The sequence below is a fragment of the Drosophila kikkawai genome, chromosome 3R (assembly GCF_030179895.1).
Source record: "Drosophila kikkawai strain 14028-0561.14 chromosome 3R, DkikHiC1v2, whole genome shotgun sequence".
Taxonomy (NCBI): domain Eukaryota; kingdom Metazoa; phylum Arthropoda; class Insecta; order Diptera; family Drosophilidae; genus Drosophila; species Drosophila kikkawai.
Window position 1 is genome coordinate 30,675,688 of NC_091731.1, and position 24,752 is coordinate 30,700,439.

The window sequence follows — 24,752 nt, forward strand, 5'->3', positions numbered from 1 at the left end:
GTGAGGATTGCCCAGAACAAGAGGTTAGCCTTAAATGAACGCTGCGGAATAACGACTTGGGAATTATAGCGTTACTGTGTGTAAAACTGGTTTTGAAACTGGTTATGCAGAAGGTTGAGGGTTCGAATCCGGGTAGGGATCTTTTTTTTATTATTATATTTTTATTTTATTATTATTTTTTTTAATTTTCCTTTTAGCCACATATGTACATATATAAAAGACGAGATATTGGTGTTGTTTCTTATATTGAATCATCAGTTTATTCATCTTCACTCCGTTTTTGCATTTTAAATAGTATGAACTACATTTGAATTGTACAATCTAGTTAATAATTAACATTTAGCCCATAATAGTACACAATGATGCGCATGTTGTTGTATTTGCTTGTTATTTCTGGTTTCTAGTTGTGGTTTTTAGGGTTTCTGGGGGTTTTTGCGGATATTCTGTGGTTTTTCTTTCTCGTATTCCTAATTTTTTGCCTAGCAACATTTACATTTACTAATATTTGAAATTTCAATGAATTACATTCAATTGGTTTAATGTTTTCATTGTTATCGTTTGTTTGTTTAATGCGTACAATCTACATATTATTTGTGGGTAACAAAAGGGGATTTGGGGGGTGGGGAGGGTTTAATCGTAAGCTGATCCTGATGCTAACTAACCGGAGAATTTATTACGTATTCCATTACGAATCTTAAGCATAATTTTTACACAAGTTTCTTCTTTAAGGGTTTCGTTTGCTCTTTTTGTTTATAGAAAAAATATACAATTACAATTAGATTTTTTTGTTTTCAATTAAATACATTAATTAAGCATAAATTATTACATAATTGTGCTAATTTCTTGTTTGTTGTTGTAGGTTTTCTTGCCTTTGTTTTTCTCGTATTATTTCTTATTTTCTTTCCATGATAGCTTGACGAATGAATATAGTTTTCCATTTAGTTGTCCGAACATTTAGTTTACGTTTTACGCTTGTTTTCATTATCAGTAGAGGTTCTATTATTATTATTATTATTATTTGTTGGTTGGTTGTTGCATTACGTCAAGGTTATTAAAATTAATATGTACAAAGTTGAACTTAATGACTAAACCGTGGTTTCTTTTCAATTCAAAATTTTCCCTCGATAGCTGACAAAGTTGCTTGTTTTTAGTTTTCCTTTTCCTTTTTGCATTGCCACAACAGAGAATTTTACTAATGATGGTAGCATCTAATTATTGGTGATTAATTGGTATTATTTGTATGCTTCGTTTTCTATTTGTAATGCATATTATATATATATATATATATGTAGTTATATATCTATGTATATGTATTGTATGTATGTTAGATTAGAAGCGACCAGATTTATCCTGAAACGAGAATAGAAATATACAAAAAACTATTAGTAAAATTTAAAATAGAAGCTGAGCTATAAAGTAGAGTTAAATTTCAATGGAACAATCATCTCCACATCAACACTTCATATAAGGACAATCAGCATGTCCTACAATGACCAAGACAAGGCCTCCTTTTCACCCTCTTAAAGAGCTAATTTATTCAGATTTCTCTATATCTTTTTTGGGGGGAAGAGGGGCTAGTAATGGCACTTGACACTTGGCAGGCTCCGAAATATTCATAAGCATAGTCTGATGAGACGGAGATAGAGAAAGACACTTTCCTCCCCTCCACTTCTGGGCAATTTTTATGCAAATATATATTCCCCCTTCCCGCAAGATAGAAACTACAAACGGCCCAAAAAATTATGCCATAAAAACGACAACAGCAAAGCTAAACATTTAAAATAAGATTTCTTCCTCCTTGGCTCAATAAATTCCCTTGAAAAACATAAAAATCAAAGCTCCTTTCCTCGCCAGCGCTTATCGCTGACACAATTTTATTAGTTACAGCTTTAGATTATATTGGGTATGTAGATCACGCGCAGTTTTTATGGCCTGCAATTGAATTTTATGCGGCACTTTGAAGGAGCTGCCAGCCCAGAATCAGAGATGAAAGCTGCTGCAAGGGGTTGGGGTTGAAGATGAAGATGAACGAGTGCCAAGTGCGAGGGGTATTGCCTACTTATGAGCGCTTTATGGCCAACACCCGCGGGGGCATTAAATTTTTTTGGTGTATAACTACATGTCATGACCCCCTCCTGATTAGATGCCTTGGGTATAATACATATTTGGAGGGGTTTTCAAGGAAGGAGAGGTGCAGGACAAGACAAGAAAGCCACCAGGTGTCTTTGCCAGTCTTTTGCCCCTTTCTGGCAAGTCCTTTGCTAACACCTTGCCAGTTTATAACAAAAGTGAGCCTAATGTTTGCTTTATTACTTACACAAAAATGAAATTCTGGATTCTTTCTTTTACTATTTGAAAGTAAATAAAAAGAAAGGATTAGAGGTTTAATAATCAAAGTAAATCAAACCTCTTCTCTTTAATTCTCTCTAACAATTTTGTTTAAAAATCTCTCTTAAAAATAAAATACACCTTAAATTATTTACTGTGTAAAGCCAAACGTGTCTTATGTCTGTGTGTTTTATGGTCCTCGCTGGAGCTCCTGACTGTCACGTCATTATTATCCTTTGTCCATGCAACAAGTGTTTAAACCGCTCGCAGAGCTTTATTTGTTTGAACATGCGTTCGAGGGAGAGAGAGGGAGAGGTCCTTAAGGACCTTAAGCAGCTTGTACGTACACAAGCCGTTTTTCCGCCTTCCTCCCCGCCATCCCACTTTTCCTGCCGGCAATTGTTTTCCCTGCTCAGGAAAAGGGAAAAGCTAACCATGGAGGCTACGACCTCCGCATCGTGTCGAGTTAAGTGAGTGTAAATGCGGTTTGTTGCCACAAGGACCCACGAACAGGTCCTTGTTGGATCAGGATCTCTCTCTGTGTGTGTGTCCTCGCTTATCATTTGTAACCGCCGTTGGCAGCTTAAATGTTATTAAATTGCTTGACAATTTGTACGATGAAAACGCGCATTTCCCCAGCGCGCTGACAAATTGATTTCCCGGCACAGGATAATGAAATTTTCATTTGAATGCCAATGCCTATGCAGGGTCTACAGTTTTTCCTACACTTTCTCGCACTTTTTTACCACCACTTTGCTGGGCAATTAGTTCTGACACTGCCGGCCTTTCGGTGATGGGCAAACCTGTCCAAAGTTTGTCAAACAATCTGCGGGGATTAGCTCCCGCAGGACAAAAAATCCTGTCGCTAATTCAATTTATTCAAACTTCACCCCGCTGGGAATTTATTAATGATGGTGCACTGGCATTAAAATTTAATCAAATGTGAGCCGGGAGGCAGCAAAGTTTTTGGCCCTCTGAATTATTCAGCGAGTTGCGGACAAGTTTCAACACCTAAGCGAAACTTGTAGTGGTCCTTGCGGTGGTCTCCTCCAAATCTCTGGTTGCCAGGACCAAAAATAAAGAGAAAAAAAAAATGTAAAGGCCGCGGCAACGAAGCCGCATATTTTTCCCCCCATTTTCCGGGCCCCTTTGCACGTTTCTTCTTTTTTTTTGTTTCCTTCTTTTTGTCAACTAATAAATTGCCTGAAAATGCCTTTGTGTTTCACGCGCGGTTTCACCAGGGCAACCGACCTGCACCCCCTGTTAAATATGGACTGGGAAAAATTAGTTTGGAAATATTTGAGCATTAATATTGAGTAAGAAATTAGTATAAGTTTAAGTTAAAAACTATGAGAAAAAGGTTAATGTAATAAATATTTCTATAAATCCAAATCCACATTCTTTTTCATTTTAATAATAATTAAAAAAGTATATTAAAGTACAGAACCAGTTGGGAATTATAGTAAAATTTTGAAGACAAAAACATAAGACTTGTTTTTACGATTAACATAACAAAAATTAAACCAGTTTGAAACCAAATCCTCATTATACTATATCTAAATTTATTTTAAAATCAAACTTAAAATTTGTCATTTCATTTAAAATGTTTCTTTATATTTTTTTCGGTGTCTTAAAAGCCAAGAGAATGGTAAGTTCTTGCCCCCTTGGTGGCACAGCATCTGCAGCCATAATTTGAGTGTGACTTTATTATGTGTCAAGTCAGTCAATCTGCGGACGATGATGTGATTTCCACACCTCCCCCTAGCCCGTATCCCCTATCCTCCATTCAGATTTTACAACATTTCAGCGTTTTATAGGACGACTCCGCTGCTGCTGCCTCCTGGGCAGATGTTGCGTTGCGGCAACTTATTGAGTGGCATGTGTCGCTGCTCCTGGCTAATAAGCCTATCCAGGACACCAGCCCTTGCCCTCGCTTAAAGTTACACAAATCCTTATGAAATTCTTTATTAAATATGCACAGAGAGAGGGGGGCCACTTTAAGGCATTAGCATAATAAGAAAGGAATTCCTCTAGCCGCTGTCAGTTGGGTGAATTATGAAAAAAAAAAAAAAAAGTGAAAGAAATGGAAATGGAAATCCACTGCTGATGCAATTCAAATTATTCACTCAAATGAAGCGGAGACAAAAAAAAAAAAGGAAGCCCAGCAAACACAAAAGTTTGCACTTGGCATAAATTTCGAAATCATTTCGAATTCTTCGCTGGCAAATTTTATTTTATTAGCACGTCATGCGATTGGCGCCAAACTTGATAAAGTTACAACTTTGTCCTTCTACTTGGCAACTTGGTCCTTTTTCTTTCATTTGATTTCTTTTTTTCTGGTCGCTTTGCTGTTTTCTAATTGTTGGCTTACAGCAGCAACTTAGTGAGGAATTCAATTTGTGTGGACAAAGGTTTTCCCCAGTCCCCAAGGACCTTTTTTCCCAGCGCCTCACCTCGCCTGCTCTCGCTGAAGTTTGGCACAAAGCAAAAATGCGCGGTGACAGTTGCCGCCAGTCGTGACATTGAAATAGAAATAAAAAAAAGGACAGTTAAGTTGTAGGAATTTTAAGTGGAACCACAAATTTCAGGTTTAGAGTGGGAGTGTAATTGAGAGGCTGTAAAAGTTTAGCTCCAAGAAGTTGGTCATTTAAATATTATAAATTTAGAAGCTGTAAGAAATGTTCTAATCAAATAATAGCAAAGCGAACCTTTTATACTTTGTAAGTACGTAAAAATGTAGGTTTATAAAAATTTAACTCCTGCATTGATTTACAAATAACACACAAAATAAAACCAAATTTAGGAAAAATTAAGTGAAAAACTTCATAAAATCCATTAAAGTTTTTAAACTTAAACCATTAATTAAAATTTTTATCCTTTTTCCAGGTACCTTTACAAGCTTTTCCTATAAATTCCTATATTCTTATAAAAAATAAACACATTTCAATCAAAAACACTCTCAAAACCCTGCTAAAATCTCTGCCATTAAACAATCTCACCCATCAGCAGTGTAATTTTTCAATATTAGCAACGTTTAACGCGCTTGATTTGAGCCGAGGAGTTCCCCTTCCAACTTCAGAGTCCACCTGACGAGGGGTCAGATATCAGTGGCATGCATAAGTCACCCTAAGGACGTAATTAATTTTTCAGCATTTGCTTTTCGTGGGGGAAAAGCTAGGGAAATTCAGTTTGGGGGGGTTGCCTTGACGAATTTGCTCGGCGGTTTGCTAGAGCTGAGAATTGGCCCTCGGGCTGTTTCCCTTGGCTTCGCTTCTCGCTTGGCCAGTCAAATTAGCGCTGGAAAGGACACACGGGCCAGGAGGTATCCTGGTCTCTCGTCCAGGTAGCAAAGTGGCCTCTTACATATTTTATGGCTTAGGTAAATTGACTTAATTTGCCATAATTTGAGTGAGCGCCAAGCGCGAGGCTAGCTCTCACTTTAAAAGCGCTTAAATTGAAAAAGGAACAAGGACACGAAGCAGCAACTCCTCTTGACAATGTATTATGATAATTGAACGCGTGTAATTGCCCTCAAGTAGCAGCAGGCAAAAAAAAAAAGAAATGGAAACACATAATAAGTACAAATTCCGCGGCCAAGAAAAGAAAAATTCGGAAGGAAACGAAACAAAATGTCCATAAAAGATTCATGGGTGAAATGAAGTCAACTGAAGACGATTTGTATATAAACAGGACAGGGAAAAGTGGAGGAACGGAAAGCAAAAATCCCTTAAAGAATTCACGGGGGAGTGTGGTGGTTTCTCTCCTCCGGTCTGTGCCACTTTTTCATATTTTACATATTCATAAAATGCGCGCCATGAAATGACGTTTATTAACATAATTTATGCTGTCACATTGAATAGCTTTTAGAGCTCTGATGTAAATTGAAACCGACCAGAGTTGGGGTGGGTGCTTTCAGATACTTCTTAATAAGATTTAAGATTAAAACTATACCAATTTATTGATTTTTTCCCCAATTTTCTACTCACTTTGTAAACTTTTTAGTGGCTAACCAGCTGCGGCTTCTGCCTTCTCTCCTGCTCACTGATCCTGCAGCTGCTGTTGCGGCAACTTCCTTTGCTTCCACTTTACACTATTGTCCTTAGAATTAGCGTTTTAAAGCGTTCCATTGGCGACACAAACAACACACATGCACTCAAGCACACACACACTTGTTACCTAACGACTATGGATCATCGTGGATCATCGGATCTAGTGCACCCAGGAGGGCGGCGAGGTGACCACACTGGGCTGTGAGTACTGGACTCGTGCGTTTAGGTTTGTGCTGGCCGTTTGTGTCACCAAATCTAGACTGCTGCTGCTGCTGCTGTTGTTATTGTTGTTATTAAGCAACAACTGCTGCTGGTGTTGTTGCTGCTGCTGTTGCTGCTGCTGCTGTTGTTGTAGTTGCTGCTGCTGTTGGAGCTGAGCCTGCAGCTGATTCAGGCTGGGATTACTGCCGGAATTGCTGCTCAGATTGCAGAGGCCGCTGAGGTTGCTGAGGTTGCTAAGGGTCGAGCCACCGCCGACACTGTTGTTGACCAGGTTGGTGTTCACAGTGGCCAAGGGTATGTTGATGTCCAGCAGGCCGCCGTAGCTCATTTCCTGCTGTAAAAGCTATTACAATATAAATATTAAGATATTAATATATATTTCAAAACTCTGTTGTAATGATATATCACCTCCTCTACATTGCACTCCAGATTCCCCACTGGAAAGTTCTCCAAATTAAATTCGTCTATCGGCTGCGCCTCATTGTTGAGCACCTCCAGGCATTGTCCTATCAAAGTAGAGGCGCAGTTATTATCTAACATTTCGCATCGAAATGGGTGGAGTTTCGCAGACGGTTAGAGGGATTAGAGAAGATAAGCGGGATACACAGATATATAGTAGAGGGAAGACATATATAGAGATAGAGAGGAAGTTTAGGCTACCTTCCAGCTGCTGCTGCTGCTGCTGTTGCTGCTGCTGGACAAGAAGCGAACCAGCGTCCGTGGTTCCATCGAGCACCACATTGCTGTACGTGTTCAGGGAGTCCGAGGAGGGCTCGCTGTTTGGATAGGCGGGCGACATTGTGGTGGTCACGGAGTTTGGCGATAGGCCCTGCAAAAGCAAGAGGAATGCGTTCGTTATGCATCTTGTTATTACAAGGTCTTTCGTTTTACTCACATCTCTTGCATTGTGCAGGCAGCTGCAGTTGAGGGAGCGATGCAGCAGGCACTGCGACTGTGGCTGCAACGTATTATAGCCGCTGGCATTGAGGGCGGGGCCATTGAGGGCGTACTGTGACTGTTGCTGCTGCTGCGCCTGCTGCTGATGCTGCGGCGGCTGATAGGGCGGCGGGGGTGGCTGCGTGGGTAACCCGGAGGCGGCACTGAATCTGCTCCAGCCGTACGATCGTTGGGTGGCGAGAACGAAAGAAAAGGTGACTTTATAGATCTGATTTTCAAATATAATCCAAATTCCATTGGCGGCATACAAAGCTTTAGCTAAGTTTGGTCATGCAGTAAAATAATATAATATTATAATGGTTTTTGGGTAACACATATTTACACAAAAACGTAAAAACCAAAAACAATTAATAAACAAAAACAGCCATCGAGTAAACTGACCCTTGCTGCTGCTGCTGCTGTTGGGTGCACAGCGTCAGCTCGTCCGCTATGGAGCCCGTTAGCTCTTCCAGCGCCTGGGCATGGGCCTGGGTCATCGTTGTGTTCTGGTAGTCAACGGGGAAGCCCCAATCGGGCTCGAGATCCTGGGCGCGGATCGGACTCAAGCGTCCGCAGGAACTGGCATTGGAGGAGGCGCGCTGCCGGAAATCGGGCGATAACTGGAAGCCGCCGCCACTTTATTGACGCAGTTAAAAAGAAAATTAAAGGGAAAGAAAGAAATAAGAAATAAATAAATAAAATATAGAATAAAATAATTTAAAATATAATATAACTTAGACATAAGACTAAAGACGGAAGTACGCCTCAAGGAAAGGCTACAAAACTGGCCAATTTGTCATACAAGTAAAAGTTAAGATTGCACGATTGCTAGTTTATAAATTGATTAAAAAATTAGTCAAGCTCTAAAAGCACTACTTAAACTAGCTAAAAACTATTACTTAAGTGTATATATACATAGGTGAGGAATATTATTTCAAAGAGAAGCTTGTAATATTATTAAAAACATAGAAGGAAAAAATATTATCACATGCTTATATTTATTAAAAATTGTATATTAAATACCATAACAGAGGGCTTTTTTAGCAATTCAATGAAATTATATATTTCCTAACTTTATTTTAAATACAAGAAAATTCCTACTTTAAGCAAGCTAATTTCTTAGTTAAAAGACTTGTCTCACGTCTCAGAATCGTGACACTATTCTAAATTCCAACCTTTAACGCTTTATTTAATGACTTTACAAGTTACACCATGAACTATGTTATTACCGATATATAGTAATAGTAATTAAATCTCAAAATTGTTTTTGCATAATTGTTTATCAATTTAAATTAATTGCCAGCAAAAAAATTATGTTTTTGAGCCAGAAAATGCCATAAATTTATTATGCTAAACTATAAATTTGCTTCAAATTAACAGTGGTTATTTTTCTTTACTTTAATTTGAATATAAACTATTTTTTAACAAGAACAATTTCTTTAAGAATTTTTAAACTTTTAAACCCATTTAAACAAACGATATGCAAACTTTAACGATATTTCTAAACAAAAAAATATATTTTATACTTTAATTTCTTATTAATAAAATAACTTTCAAGCTAAGCAATAAATTATCTACTCTAATCTAAGCCTTCTACTCGCAGTTGGTAGTTACCTGTGCAGCGGACTCTCCGGAAAATGATCCAATCCCTCGGATACACTGCTACTTGGCGAGGGCGTGGCATCGTTTAGACCAACAACACCGGCCTGACGCAGTGCCTCCACACGCTTCTTGGCCCGTCCACGTCGCTTCTCGTACCGCGATGTCTCCATGGAGGCGGCACGACGACGCACCGATTTGCCGGGCTTGGCCTCGGGGTTGAGCATCCACCAGGAGGACTTGCCGGTGCCCTCGTTTTGCACTCTCATAAAGCGGTTGTGCAGCGACAGATTGTGACGGATGGAGTTCTGAAAGATAAAAGTAAGAAAATATAGAGAATTTTAGAAAGATAAATAACTCTTTTAAAGCTCTTATCATTCAAACCTAAAATGTAAAATTTTCTGCATGTTAAAATACAAAAAAATACCAAAAAATAGAAAAATAATCAAATTGCTAAATTTGCAAATCCCTGAATTATTTTCTTTTTTCTTTCTCTAAAAACGAGCTCATTGCGCTGATGTAACAATTCGCAAGCAATCGCTTTGGTGACGAAGGAAAACTGCTGCTGGCTGCGCTTTCCTTTTCGCCAGAGTCTCTTGTGCCATTCAATTGTCTGTCGACGTTTTTATTTCCTTGGAACATACAGATACGTATCCCGTATTCCGTATTCCCTGCTCCCTAATTGGAAGATGTCTTCACTAGACCTCGTCGCCTGTCGCCGTCGTCGTCGTCGTAGTCGTCCTAGTCGCTGTCAATTCATATTTTCCAACAATTGTCATAAATAACCGCGTGTAAGCAGCGTAATGACAGCAAATCGACATCGACTACACACAACCCAGGCTCTATCCTTTGCCATCCCATCCAATCCTGTCTAGGTGCGGGAAAAAAGAGGACAATTACATGTCACCGGGTGTAGAAAGAAAAAAAAAAACGAGAGAAACAAATAGAATCAAACACGTTTAGTGTGGATTTGTCATCAGATGGATCTTTTTTCCCCCGAATGGGTTTTGGGTATAACCAACAAAAAAAAAGAAGAAAGTAGACTGGGATGAGCCAAAACTAAATGGAGCATTACAAACTAAACTAACTGAAAAAGGCAACTTGCCGCAGATTTCAGCAACCTAAAATTTGTACACATTGAGAAAAAAATATAAGTAGAATATATATAATAATTATAATATATCTTAAAATAAGAAATAGGGAAATATTAATTCCTAAATCTAAAAATCTATTTTAATTATTTTAGCAAGTTTTTTAAGGTTTTTGAAAATAAAAAATATTATCAAATATATTTAATAAACATATTTAAAAACTTTAATACAATTTAATAATAATCTTTAACTAAAAAAGCAAGAAAATATTTTTAAACTGAAATAAGAATATTGTGATTCAGCTTTCTACATTATCCCTATTATCTTCTGTTATTTTATTCATTATTTTCTGTTTAATCCTTGCTTAATTTTATACAAATTAAAATATTGATAAATTTAATTAATAAATTAGATAAAGCTTAGTTTTTTTTCAGTGTCTACATCCCGCACATCCCAAAAAAAAGCGATTGCGACGCGTCGCGACTCCAGGCGGCACATTGGCGCCATTTATCACCGTTGCCAGGACATCAGGACGTCAGGACATGTGAGTGGGCGGCCCAGAGGGGAGACAGAAGTACCCATAGAGGCAAAAGTAACCAGGAGAAATCCAGGAGGAAAGGGGCAAAAGGAAGGACAAGACAGACGCCCGCCTGACGACCTGAAACCTGTTCGCAGACAGGAGTTGCCTCCAAAACCCCAAGCCCCCGCAGACTTTCTAATACTTTTCTGGATTTGCTTGACTATTTTTCTTTATCCTCTTCTTTTTTTTTGGAAAAACTTTTACTTGGCGTCAGTGGAAGCTACTGTTGCGTCTGAGAGAGGAAGAAGGAGAGTCCTGTAATGACATTTTTGGCTATCCTCTAATTTTACCCCTTCGCATAAAGTTATCATTTTTATTTAAATGTTTAAGTGCGGCGGCGTCTCTGGATTTTCCCATTTTCCCCCTGCTCCCTCAAGCAAGCATGTTCAAACATTTTCCCTTTTCCTGCTAGCTGCCACTTGGCAAACGTTCTGATTATGCTAATGGCCAGATTGTGGAATTATCCAACCAACTTCCGCCCAGAAACAGGATGTCTTGGATGTATATCTATATAAATATATATGTGTATAATATCGTGGGTGGCTGAGTAATGAGAGAGTACTTTGAATTGGATAATTCGCAGTGTTTATTTTCTTTTGCCAGAAGGGAGAGGGTTAAATGGAAGGTGGAAAAAATTGGAAGAGAGGAAAATTCTAGCGGATATTATCAAGATATTTACTATAAGAACTTGGGCCAAGAATTTATTTTAAATATTTTTTTATAGCTTAGCTAAATATATTTCTAGATAACTTTTAAGTTTCTAAACATTTTATCCTTAATTTTCAAACTCAATATAATTTTTTTGCTTTACTTTAATTAAATATTTCATAAAGAGGAGTGCGTTTTAGGTCCCCCTTGCTTCGCTTAGCCTCAAGGCCATAAAATCAAGGCAAAATGCAAACAAATGGCATTCATAATTTATGGCACACACTTCATTGAATATTCATAAACTTAAATCTTGGCCAGATAGAGAAGGAGACAACAAAAAAAATGCCAAAAGAACGCCGTGGCATTCAGAACATTCACAATTCATCTAACTAATTGGGCCTATTAAATCGAGAGAGATATATGCGAGACTCGGCGACAGCGACCACATGCCGATCTGTGCGGGGTGCGTGGCGGGGTCGGATCGGGTGTATATAGTGCCACTGGCTTCGGTTTCCAAGGAGCTGCATTATGTGTGCCCAGTCATCCGTTGGAATGCACTTAGAGAAAATTTTTAGAAATTAAAAACAAAAAATTTTACTTTAATATTTCAAAAGAAATTATTATACATAATAATAACATCCTACCACGCTTGGATTATATGATTCAATATATATTTCGCTTTTTTTTCATAAATTTCTCTATAATTCCCAACTGGTTTTAGCTAAAAACTGAAATAAATTCAAATCTAATTACTTTACTAAACCATTTTAAATTTAATTACATTTCTTATAATAATTTTTCCTCAGTGCACTCATACTTATTCATATGTAGGTCACCTCTCACAATCTCCCTCCCACAATTCGCGCATCCATGGCAAACGCAAGAAAAGCAATCGGAAAAACTGGGCTTCCATTGAATTCACTTGTAGTAGAAATGGAAATTTCATACATTTCGTAGCCAAGGATATTATATGTGCGAGTCCTTATTGTGTACAATTAATGTGCATCCAGCGTGAATCACAATCACAACTACTACACACACACAGCAAATTGAGTTGCTAGGTTGAAGAAATGACCCAAAATCGATGGATTCGAATGGTATGGGTGGTTGGAAATCGCATAGTTAAAGTTTTCCCGTTGACCAATTACAATTATTACAGCAGAACTTTTATTTATGGACTCTGAAACCGGGGGGCGGGTTTGTTCCTGATTCATTTCTTTATAATTTATATGAGTAATTGGCGACGAAGGGGAGCACTAAAATATATTAAATCTGTGCCAGAGTATTCCCATTTTCATGGGGGTGGTGACTCCCCTCGAGGCCTTATCTTTTGCATCCCCTTGTGAGGGAGCAACCTCCTTCTTTTCCTCCTCTATGACGCCGCTGTCATCTCATATCAAATATGCATATTTCATTGGGCCGTTTGAGCGGCTTATGGGACAGAGGAATCGCGAATCGTGTCTAGCATATAGTGACATGTGGCGTTAACTGGGTCGTCCCCAATAATTCTAAGCAAGTGGGTTTTCCAAGAGAAGATGAGAGGCTTCCCAATAGGTAAATTTCTTGCACAAAGGAACATCATTTTAATATTGAAATGATTAGGAGCAAATTTCTTTAATTAAGAAAGAAGTAGTGCATCAGTTATAAATTTCTTTAAATTTTAAAAATTTGTTAGGTGCTCTTAAATAATTTTTTTAAATTTACAAAAGGTCACAAAGAGTTCTCTGTACATTTCCATACTCAATGCTTGACCTTAGATCCATTTTAAATCAAATTTAAAAGGATTCAAATTTTTTGTGGCTTGTCAGCACTTCAAAAAACGTTCGTAGTACCAAATAAAAAATAAGAAAAGTGGCAAAAAATGAACACAAATCGGCAAATAAAGCTCGCTAGATCTATATCAGTTTATGGTAAAAGGTTAAACCCCTCGAAACAGGGAGAAGGTGGGTCCAGATCCAGCCCCAATGCCAAACAGCTGCAGCAATTCTCACACACAAATCAAATGAACCCACAGCACTCAATGGACACAACATACACACACACTGACACAGACTGGTATAGAAAAAAAAAGAAAAAAGATTATTCGCATTTAGATGTGAAATTGAGATATAAATTTTTGAAACGACACACACTCTCCTTTCACTCCCCCAAAAAAAACAGGTTACTACTGTTTCGGTTCCCTCCCCAAAAAACCCCACATCTAGTCCATCGGTTCATTCAGCTAATTGCTGGCTGGCCAGTTAAAATTTAATATTGAAAAAAATAAGGCAAAATAGATCTATATTTGCCTTAAAGTATCGACTTTGAAGATACCCTTTAAAAGGTATAGGAAATATAAGAATTTAAATTGCTTAGGCAGCCATTGTTTTGCTGGAAAAAGCTGATTGTATTCTACGACTTCCGAGAAATATAACAAATCAAATTTATACTTATAGAATACTGCAGTAATCATTCTAAAATAGATTTAATTGTTTCGCAAAGGTGTTGTTCTGTAAAATCTACTACGAGTGGGCAGAAAATAAGCAGAAAAGCGTATGAATCAAGGTAAATATCACAGGGAATATGATTCATTTATGGCAGCTTTTTTACAATATTAAGCTTATATTAAGTATACTATGTACATCATCCTTGAACTCTTGATTAGCTGGTTTAGAAAATCGATTAATCAAGCAAGTATTAAACCCGGTAAGCAATAGAATAGCATGACATTTGCTAATGCAAATGTATACAACACATACCCTTGAACTCTTGAATAACCGGGAATGGCAAGACAACCACAACAACAAAAAAAAAGACTATAAAACACAGACCAGTAAGTTTGGTTTCCAGTTGAAAATGTTTGAATTGTTTGAGCAAAACATTTTGTTTTGTAAAAATTTGTAAACACTTTGGCCAAAGACTAAACAAATCCCAGGAACAAATTTATGATGATGGGGATCTGGTTCAGAGATTGAAATCTGCTCTGTGCACCCTGTTTACCCCGGGGAAGACTGATGAATTGTTTAAACAATTCCGGCGGAGAGAAAGATGGCTCTGATATTTGCCAATTGTGTTTATTCCCAAAGATCATTGACAGTGTGTGTGCCATTAAATGGCAGCAATTTGCAAAGCAATTTGAAAACGCATCACGATCAGGCTATATTGATGGGATTCCAAGCCGAGTGATTTCTGGCGCGTGCGGCAGGCCAGAAATCAGCGAAATGCCAGGCTGTAATTGATTAGATAATGACCTAGACCAAGTGAACCATTAAAGCGGAACAAATTAGAACAAACATCGATCAAATCAAACATTAAATTCTTATCAAATGACAAATCGAGACTTATATAAGCTAAAACTGATTTAATGTGGCAAATTTCCACTGAAATTTCACATTTTTCAAGAGGGTTAAACCCGCTTAAAGCCTAAGGCCCAATCTAAAATCAATATTTAAGCCATTTCTGCATACTCAAAAAACCATTTGCTGGGAGAGAATTTCCAACCAAACTAAAACTAAATAAAAGCAGCAGGCTTTACCCCCTCTCTCTTCATGTATTGTAAAGATATGTGAACATAAAACAGGCGGCATTATCATCGCAATGATGATGTGATGATATGATATGAAATTGCAAAAGTTTTCTCTTTCTCAGTTTCGCTTTTAGGGTTTACTTTTCTTTATTTACTTTTTTTTTTGGCAAACTTTTATGAATAGGAAGCGGGCCTTTTTGCGACAGCCACTGCGACTGCGACGATTAATCGCAGGACACGTTGGCGCCTGCGTGGCAAGCGGAAGCGGAAATCAAATGACAAAAATATATATATACAAGGTTCTGCCTGCTGCGCTTCTGCGTTTCGATTTCCACCTGAGGGAACTTTAAACGGCAAATCCTTTCTGTCTGTCATTATTATTATTTTTTCCGCAGGACAAGTGCATTTTGTAGGGAGACCCATAAGTGTCGCGCAGTTTGTCTCGGGACAAGGGTAAAGAAAAGCCAAAGGGAATGCATTTAGTTACAAATATTACACTGACAAGTTATATTGGGAATAACCTTTTCTAAAAAAAATATATTTTAATTTCTTAATAAAAAATATAATTAAAATAAATTGAGTTAATATAAACCAATTGGTTAATCAATCTAATAACTAAGCTTTATCTTGGTTTTCTCAAGGAATATCACTTCTAGTTGAAGAATTTTTAATATTTTCCTTAATTTCTTTTATTTAAAAACAATATTTTTGTCAAAATATTAAAGTATTCAACTTGGACAAGTGTTAAATAGAAGTAAAAACCAACGAATCCTAACCAAACTTAGAAACCAACACAAAAGACCAACTGAAACTTTTGCAATTGCACTTTACTCTTTGCCAGGACAAAATCGGGCCAAATGATGTGCAATTTCTGTGTGTGCCAAACACAATCACCCTCACATATTCGAGTTACTCAGCTTGAGGGCGAGGACATTGCTTCAAAATATATGCAACTCAAATTGGAGCCAAGTTCATAAATGTATTTCTGTCTGCTTGCCGGCCATTCGTTGCTTAGTTTACGTGCTGAGACACTCATTAAGGATAAAAGAAAAAAAAAAAGGGATATAATGCTACAAATCCCTTATGGCTGGTCGTAATACTCCAACTCGCTGAGATCCTTGATTGATTACGCGTGCGGATTTTGGGGCAGGCGAGGCTTAAAGAGACTCGCGCCACAAATTTAATAACGATTTCCAAGTATTCCCCAATTGCTTTAAGGCTGAGGCTAACAATTTGCACCAAAACTTTATTTACGATCCTGTGTGGCCGCCCCATTAGTTTCGCTTCCTTCCTTCCTTTTTCCTCCGACTCCCTTTTGGCCATTAACTGGACATGAATGGCTCCGGTTCTGGCCCTCCGCCTCTAAATCGAGTGATAAATGTGGGCGGAACCCAAGCAAGTGGCCTTTGAGCGACATTCAATGGGATTTCGATTTGAAGTTGTCATCGGGCGTGTGAGTATGGGTGTGTGTGTGTAAGCCACGCCTTCTTGCAGTCTTTGAGGGCGTAGAGAAATTATAATTTTTATTATCTTCAGCCAAGTCATCGTGATAAATCCATTAAAAACTTTTTCTTTTGGGAGTTCTTGTATACGATATATAGGGAAAAGAGGTATGTAAACCGGGGAGTATGAACTAAAATTCTTATTAATATATATATTAATGTATAAACATTTTAAAAATGTGTATTATAATAAACATGTTTTCCCTCGGAAGTTTAAAATCTTTCAATTTGCTTCTTAAAAGTATGCTACATATTTTAAGAGCTAAGGTTTTGTAGTTTTTATAGTAAGCCCTTTTTTGGATCGACTTTTTCTTAAAATTTTAAATTTGAAATATATATAGAATTGTATATATATATATAGAATTGTATATATAAACATAAAATAAATATGTATTTAAAATTATATATTTAACCTCAATATTCTTATAATTTTAAATTCCAGGGTATACAGCTATTTCATCTTTTGTATAACCAAATACAACATTCTTAGATCTAAATTTTGTTGCTTTATTTTTGTTTTACTTTTATCGCAATTTGGTCAATATTCTGGAAGCGAAGCGGTCAACCTCATCGGTTTGGCTGATTTTATGGCTTATTTCTTATGATTATTGCACATTTATTGGATTCCCAGACTGGATTCTGGCTTCTGGGCTAACAAAGTCAGACGACGGGTGGCATTTTTAACGAGATAAATTCTCAATAAATAATTTGCAATTCTTTTTTTTTTTTGTTTTATTTTAAGGCATTCGAAAAACCAGTTTGTTTTGCGCTGCCTTGATTGTTAAGAGGCTTTGCCTTTATTTAATAATAAAATTATTAATAGAAAGAAGTTCATTAAAGTGACAACATGGTTATTTATATTCAGAGTGCTCAGAACCATATTAATATTATATTTTATGTGTATATATTCTCAAAAACTCATCATTTGCAGGCTGAAGAACAGGCAACCAAAAGTGTGGCAGAAAGTGGGATAAATGATGGATATCTCAGGGCCAGACTTCTCGGCCATACCGTAATGCCAAACTACCGAAAAAAAAAACACCAGACTCCGTCTACGGCCATGCCCCACTGCCACTTGCATTCCGTCTGACTGGTTCAGTTCGTGCCCGAATCGTAAAATTCTCAAAGCAAAAAGCATAAATTTCCAACATAGAGACACATTTTTGCATTTGAGTTTTTCGCTTTTCGCTATTTTACAACCCGGAGGCGAGTGCCTGGCATGGTGTTAATTAGCACAACAATAAAACGCCCGGGAAATCGTATACAACACACACTAACCTCACACAACCGAGAGCCGAGTGCGTCGTGCGAGAAACTGCAACATAATTAATAGCCACACATTTACGATCTAGACGGGGGTCTGGCAGTACCCAGACATGATTGACTAGTAATTTGTGACCAATTTATGGACTGCAGGCGGTACGAGGTCATATATCTCATATCGGAAATATTTGGCATGCTTTTGAGATAAAATAAATCATTGCAGGTGGGCTTAGAGAGGTCATAATTCAGGATCTTTATGGGGAATATGCGAAATATTTGGTATGCAAAGAGATATTACATTACAAAAGTCAAAAATATAAAATATATATTTTAGTTTAGTTTAGTTAGACATTTTAAAGTTAAGTATATATTTTATAAAATATTTTTTAAATTAGAAATATATAGTATATATTTTATATTTTAAATTTACTCAACATTTTAGTGTTTAAACTCATATAAAAAAATATTACGGCGCAGTAGAGTTAAGTAATTCAATTAAAAACTTTAAAGTCCCGAATCATTAAGGTATTAAGTGATATGTATATTAAACAACCAAGGTTTTCTATTAGCTACAAATTATTAACGAAAGCAATTATTAATTAAAAATTTTAATGGCGCAGTAAATACGCAGTAAAAACCATCTAGATCCAGTTTTTGCAATATAAAATTATTAAAATCAGTAGTACATATAATTAAAGAACCCTATCAATACAATTCATTAACTCTTTCAAGTTAGGTATATAACTTTGAGTAATATTACAACATCGATTATTTACAACTCGAGCAACTTTAGTCATTTCCCATTTAACCTTAACATATAGAACTCAAGAATTTGTATTCGAAACAAGTCAATGAATTCAAATGTGCTTAATGAAAGCAATTAGAAATTAAAAATTATTAATGCGCAGTAGAGAGCCGCCAGTAACTCGAGTATAAATTCCTCAAGCCAGTTTTACGATGTCGAACAGTATTATTATTGATTATAATTAAACTGCGATCAACTAAAATGTAAATATTTGTACCAAGAGAATGTTGAGTAATGCGAAATTACATTGACAGACAGGCGCTCGAGCCCCTTTCTGCCGTAAAAAACAAACATTTTCTTTTATTTTTTGTTTTTTTTTTTTTGGTGACGAAGACGAGGGCGCGGCTGGCTTTGCTTCCGTGTCGCCTCGGCCTGATAGCGGCACTGAGAGAAAAAAAGGTGGCGTGTGATACCCACTTACTACTACGCAGTTTTGCCGGCACAACAAGTGGACTGACTGAGACTGAGAGTTGCATGCAAATAATAGAAATAAATACGCCAAATAGCTTGACAGAAACAGAGAGAGAGACGGAGGGGAGCAAGGTTAATGCTTATTTATAAACGAATATTATGCGCACGATCTTAGCGATTTTAGAGTGCTGATCTCGTTCTTGTTCTCGCTCTGCTCTGCTCTGCTCTCATTCCCATTCTCGTTGCGATTATTTGAAATTTGTTGGCCAAAAATTTCGATTGTTTCCAGTATTTGCACGTTTCACTTCCAACGCCAAACTGCCAAAACCAAGAGGCTATAGCTCTGATTTTATTTTGTTTTTAATAATAAAAATACAACTCAAGTGGCTGTTGTTTGTTATTGTTTTCGTTTTGCATTCAAAATGCACTTTACACCAAATAAAATGCGACGCGAAATAAGACACAAACAGGCCAACAGTGCGTATACTTAATGCGCTTCTAAACAAGCGTGAAAAGCGGGGAAAATGTGGGATAAATTCCTGATAAATATGAGGGGGAGAGCAACAAAGAAAAGAGAGGCAGCAGGAGACACTGTCAAGTGTCAAATTGATTACGCAACACTGTGCACATCTATATCGAAACGTTAATGAATGCCACTTCCCCCATTGCATATTTATATATTGCTTTAGAATTTATTTATTTAGAAAAAAAAACCCCCCAGTGCACATTGCACCCTTTGGCTTCCGCTTGGGACTACTTCTAGTGCATTCTTGGCAAGGCCATTGCCTTGATAAGACCTATTTTTTGATAAGGCCAAAGTTAACCAAAGGTTAAAAACTACTACGTTTTCCACTGCACTTACTGATATAATAATATTATTACACAATATGGCTTACGTACGTTATCTCTGATTACAAGCAATTGAATCAAATCGGGAATTTTCCACACAAAAAAAAAGAATGCCGACAAACAATCAAGTTAAATCTAGATAAAACTCTGAAAAGACTAGACTTAAGGGAGCTTAACTATATCTAAACATCAAAGGAACATTTTTATAGGGTAAAAACTAATAAATTAAATTGAGAAACTTGTAATATATACAACTAGGAATATGTTCAAGGCTTTTAAAAACGTTTTTCTACAAGTAATATTTATTTCCTTGCTGTTTAACTAATGCATTTTCCATTATATTTTCATTTTCTTTTTGTGTGATTTTCCTTCGTATTTAAATGTATTCCATAAATTCTAATCCTCACCAACTCTGATCTTTTCCGCTACATATCTTTTCCACGAAATCCCTCACGCCTTCCCCAATAATAAAATGAGGAAATGTACATATTCCCGGCCAGATCGTAAATAGTAGGAGATGCCACCTAAGAAGGCGTCATAAATTACAGAAATTTCCAAACATAATTGCCAAAGCGCGACGCTTCCACAGGCCGAAAGTGAAAAACCACGAAAATGTTGCAGCCAAAAAAATATTTATAACACGATGCGGTTCGCTGCCAATTAAAAAGAGGCAAAAATATAACAAAAAAAAAATACACAAAAAAAAACCTAAGCGCTCACACAAAAATAAATTGATAAAAGGAGCAAGGCAGCGGGGAAAAAATACTTGGCAGCAGTTCAATGGCCAAAAACCTGATGAGGATGATGATGAAGACACGAGCCACCACAGCCACCACTACCATCCGGAATCAGACAGCACTGAAAAAGAGGAAGCCTTTGCGGTGCAGTCGCCCAGAGTGGCAAAAATTTAAAATTCCACAAATGTCATTTGAGTGTTTCGCTCGTTTCGTTCTTTATTATTATTATTATGACGACGACGACGCGGAGGAAGGACAGGACAGGAAAAAAGGAAGCAAGTGTCAGGTGGAACGCGGCAACGGCAACAACGTGTTGCATAAATTAGGAAAATGTCATAAAACTTTATAAAGGAATGCGCAAAAGACACTCTTCCTTTCATAATGCCAAAGAATTGTAAAAATAGTTGAGTCTATTTTTATAAGGGAGTTCCTTAAAGGCAGATATTTTTATGGTAATCTTTTATTTTTTATCAAAAGAGGAAGCTGATATTCATGGGAATTTTATTAAATTTAATGATTAATAGAACTAGATTTAAGCTTAAACTCTTCATATCTGCTTTAAGTCAGGAGAAATTATAATTAAAAATGTAAAGAAAATTATTTATAAAATTATTAAGTTGGAGTTTAAACTTGAAAAGGAAAAACATAATGATTTTAAGCAAAATTAAGAAGCTTAAATAAAAGTTCATAAATTAAACCTCAAGAAAAATCTCAAAAAATATTTCAGAAATTTCTACCTCTAAATTTAAGACACCACAACAATGACAAATTTAATTTTCTTCTTAAAAATTCCTTTACCTTTACAAATTGAATTTTCTCCTTAAAAATACCTTTACCTTATCAGCAACCCCCCCGTCAAAATAAAACCAAATAACACTCATTAATTACTCCTAAAAATCCCTGCAATAATTGCAGCTTTTGTTTACATTTTTCGCATTCTTGGAAAGCCTCTCTAGGCCTCAACTAACCTCTTTCTGCGACGCGCGAATAAATTTTCTTTATCACGGTGATGAGTGTTATTTCCACTACGTAATCTCTAAAAAACCCAGGCAAAGCGTCGTCGACCCCGACTACTTCCGTGAAAAATGCGACTATAAACAATACACTAATATAAATAATGCAATACTAGTTGACAAAAAAACAATAATAAACCGAAAATTCTGTGGAAGCGCGCTGTCTGCGCAAAAAAAATAAAGTTTCGGGTATCAATCGTCTTCAATTTCTTCGCAGCAAACTCAGCAAATTCTTTGGCTTTTTTGTTGGTCTTTTAAGCACCTCAAGTCAAGGGGTGCTTGTGCTTTCTATGCATTGAATTATCAGCGAATTTGATAAAGAAAATAATCACGTGAATGACGCACTGTGCTAACCAAGAAATATGAGTGGATCGAATGATTTATGGCTGAGCAGAGATCACGTATCCCGTAGAGGATCGATCACAGGAAGTTCTAAGAAATATAAACAAAAATCAAAACCCTAAATGCAACCTGAAATATAAATAAATTCTACTTTGATTCAGTAAAAGGCACAAGTGTGTACAGTGTTTACCCATTTGTGGTTAATGTCAATGAACTCTACAGGCTTTTATTGATAATTTTGCAAAAAAAAAGAACCTAAAAAAAAGGTTTTATAGTATAAACAAGTGAAATACATGGATTTCGTCTATGTAAGCAAATGTTATCAGTATAAAAAAAAAAAAATAAAAAGGAGGAAGGTGAACAAAATTCACAATATAAAATAAAGAGAAGCGGTAGTATATTATTTTCAAAATAAATAAATAAATCAAATATATATAAGATTTACAGGTGGGAAATACATAAAAAGTTTTACAAATAATTTAAATGGTACTAAATCTTAAATAACTGTCAAAACGGAGTTTAAAAAAATCTTAAAAAATAAATAAAGATTTAAACAAACAAGTTTTATTACCAACTTAATTTTATCATTAAATCACTTAAAATTTTGCAATATCTTTATTTAGTTTCTATCTCTCAATTGTATTTCCTTAAAAAATCACCTAAACCCATAGAAAATTTACAACAGAAAAGGAAAAGTTAGACTAACCACTAAAGGGGAACCGGTATCTGAATATGAATGAAAATGAAATTGAAGCATGATTTACGCATTTAGCCCCTGCATGTGTGCATGCGTCTATTTATTTATTTATTTACGTATGCTTGGATGTAAACAAAAGCGAAAAACGATCCGAAGATAAAGCGCATTAATTGCAAAAAACTCTGCAAAAAAAACAAAATGGAAATCCGGTCAAGATAGCAAGGGGGAAAAGTGATGCCGGCGATGACAAACATTTCACACACGTAACAAATGGAAAAAAAAGAAAAATAAAATAAAAAAAAAACATATATATACTCCAACTGAACTGTTGATTGCATAATATAAAAGTCGAAAAGCAGACCACAAAACGCTGAAATATGAAAGCCAAACAACGCTCCAGCGGCTCCGCTTTGTAGAGCTCCACTCTCACTCCATTTGACTTGACTTGACTGAGTTGGCCCTGAACTTGACCGTTTTGCCCGGCGAAATGCGAATTGCGAATGAATTTGCCATTTGAAAGCCAAAGAGCGTTGTGGGAATAAAAAAAAGATACAAAGTTGAAAGAAAGACAATATAAACAAGACAAAGTAAACTGTAGAGTTTGGGGAAAAGATTTACTGAAGTAAGTTGATAAAGAGAGTGTTAAGTTAGGCTAAGGTTTTTATTTTATAAGATTTTTGTTTGCTGCTTGTTTTTAACACTATAAAAATTTAGTTAGCTTGGCCTTAAAATTTATAAAAATATCTACACTATCTAAAACTCATTTTATTTTGTTTTTACAATTTTTAACACATTTTAAAGGCTATAAAAGGACCTTTAAGAAATAGAAACTTCTTATAAAAACGTTTCTTTTATCAAATAAACCCTTTTTAAAAATGTATCTAAAGATATTTAGTTAAAGAAACCAATACAAACCCTCTAAAAAATCTTTAAGATAAACTCTCCCCATTTCTTCAACAAATATTTTTAAAAGAAAATCCTACCTTCCATCCAGCACTGCTATTCGAATCGCCCTTGTCCTTGAAGTATGGCACATTCTGGACCATCCACTCGTAGATCTGGCTCAGAGTCAGTCGTTTGTCGGTGGCCGAGCCAATGGCATGCGTGATGAGATCCGCGTAGGAGAGATTACCCCAAGCATTGCGACGCGATGAGTTCTTTTTGGCCGCATTCGCGTTCTGTATAGCCTGCTGTGAGTCTGTCAAAAAATAAAACCCCAATTTTAAATACCATAATATATATATTATATCATCTTTCGATTTTTACCTCCGGCAGCCAATTGCTGATTACTGGCCTTTGTGCTATCCAGCTCATCGACGGGCTCCACAAAGTTCTCTGGACGTGGACAGGGCCATGTGTTGGATCTGGCGCGAGTTTGTGGCTCAAAACCCACATCACCGGGTAAATCGCCCACTCCTACGCCACCGACCACGCCCACCCCCAGCTGATCCATGGCCGAACCCAGGCCATTGTCTGTGTGGGTCAGCGTGGGCCAGTCCTGGGCAAAGCCGTCCATCATCGGGTAGAGCAGGTCGTTGTGCAGTTGCAGCGTTGCGGCTTTGGTGGCTCCTCAAAATCAAGCTCAAAGCTAGCTCAAGCTCTCCTCCAGCCAGCCTCAGAAAATGTCGAAGCAGTCGCAGATATATTGCGATTAGTTCTTTATCCTGAAAAGGACATGAATTGGGGAAAGAATTATTAATCAGGAAATATATACAATCTAATTTAAGGATTTTTTTTCTATATTTATATAAAGGTTAAAGGTTAACCCTGAAATAATTTATTTGGAAAATATTTCAACAAAATGTGTATACTTTTTTAAACCTCAGCTATTTTTTGGTAATTTATTTGGAAATATATAAAAACATTAACCTTATATAAATCTTTTTTTAGTGCAAAATCATTATAAGAGAGATTGATTCACCTTGAATTGAAATTGCTATAAAGCTATCTACGAATGTGTCAAGTCATCATATCATCTTCCTGCTAAGCATTTTATTTAAAAATTACATTTTGATTGTTTTCGTGCGCTTGAAAATGTGAAAAAACGATTTTCAAACGATCTTCAAGCATTCAAACTAATTGACATTTTCGATTTTCAATTGATCACGTGTTCGTAGGAAAGAGAGAGAGAGAGTAGTATCTTTAAATCGTTTTAAATTTTCCAGCTTTTCAAAT

At 36.5% G+C, this 24,752-nt stretch overlaps 1 protein-coding gene across 2 annotated transcripts in view; it reads right to left on the reverse strand.

Annotated features, from left to right (window-relative positions):
* Positions 1 to 228: 228 nt before the first annotated feature.
* The window catches only part of foxo (forkhead box, sub-group O), a 34,632-nt gene continuing 10,108 nt past the window's right edge, over positions 229 to 24,752 (reverse strand). The window contains exons 3-11 of one of the 2 annotated variants that reach the window (XM_017171270.3): positions 23,844 to 24,241; positions 23,561 to 23,775; positions 9,150 to 9,442; positions 7,938 to 8,171; positions 7,495 to 7,705; positions 7,260 to 7,428; positions 7,008 to 7,105; positions 6,315 to 6,942; positions 229 to 1,350 (exon numbers count right to left, since the gene is read on the reverse strand). In XM_017171270.3, coding sequence (XP_017026759.1) covers positions 6,538 to 6,942; positions 7,008 to 7,105; positions 7,260 to 7,428; positions 7,495 to 7,705; positions 7,938 to 8,171; positions 9,150 to 9,442; positions 23,561 to 23,775; positions 23,844 to 24,096 — 1,878 coding nt within the window. In that variant the 5' untranslated portion in view covers positions 24,097 to 24,241 and the 3' untranslated portion in view covers positions 229 to 1,350; positions 6,315 to 6,537. Of the gene's footprint in view, positions 1,351 to 6,314; positions 6,943 to 7,007; positions 7,133 to 7,259; positions 7,429 to 7,494; positions 7,706 to 7,937; positions 8,172 to 9,149; positions 9,443 to 23,560; positions 23,776 to 23,843; positions 24,242 to 24,752 lie in introns of both variants that reach the window. The other variant, XM_017171269.3, reaches the window with a different exon arrangement.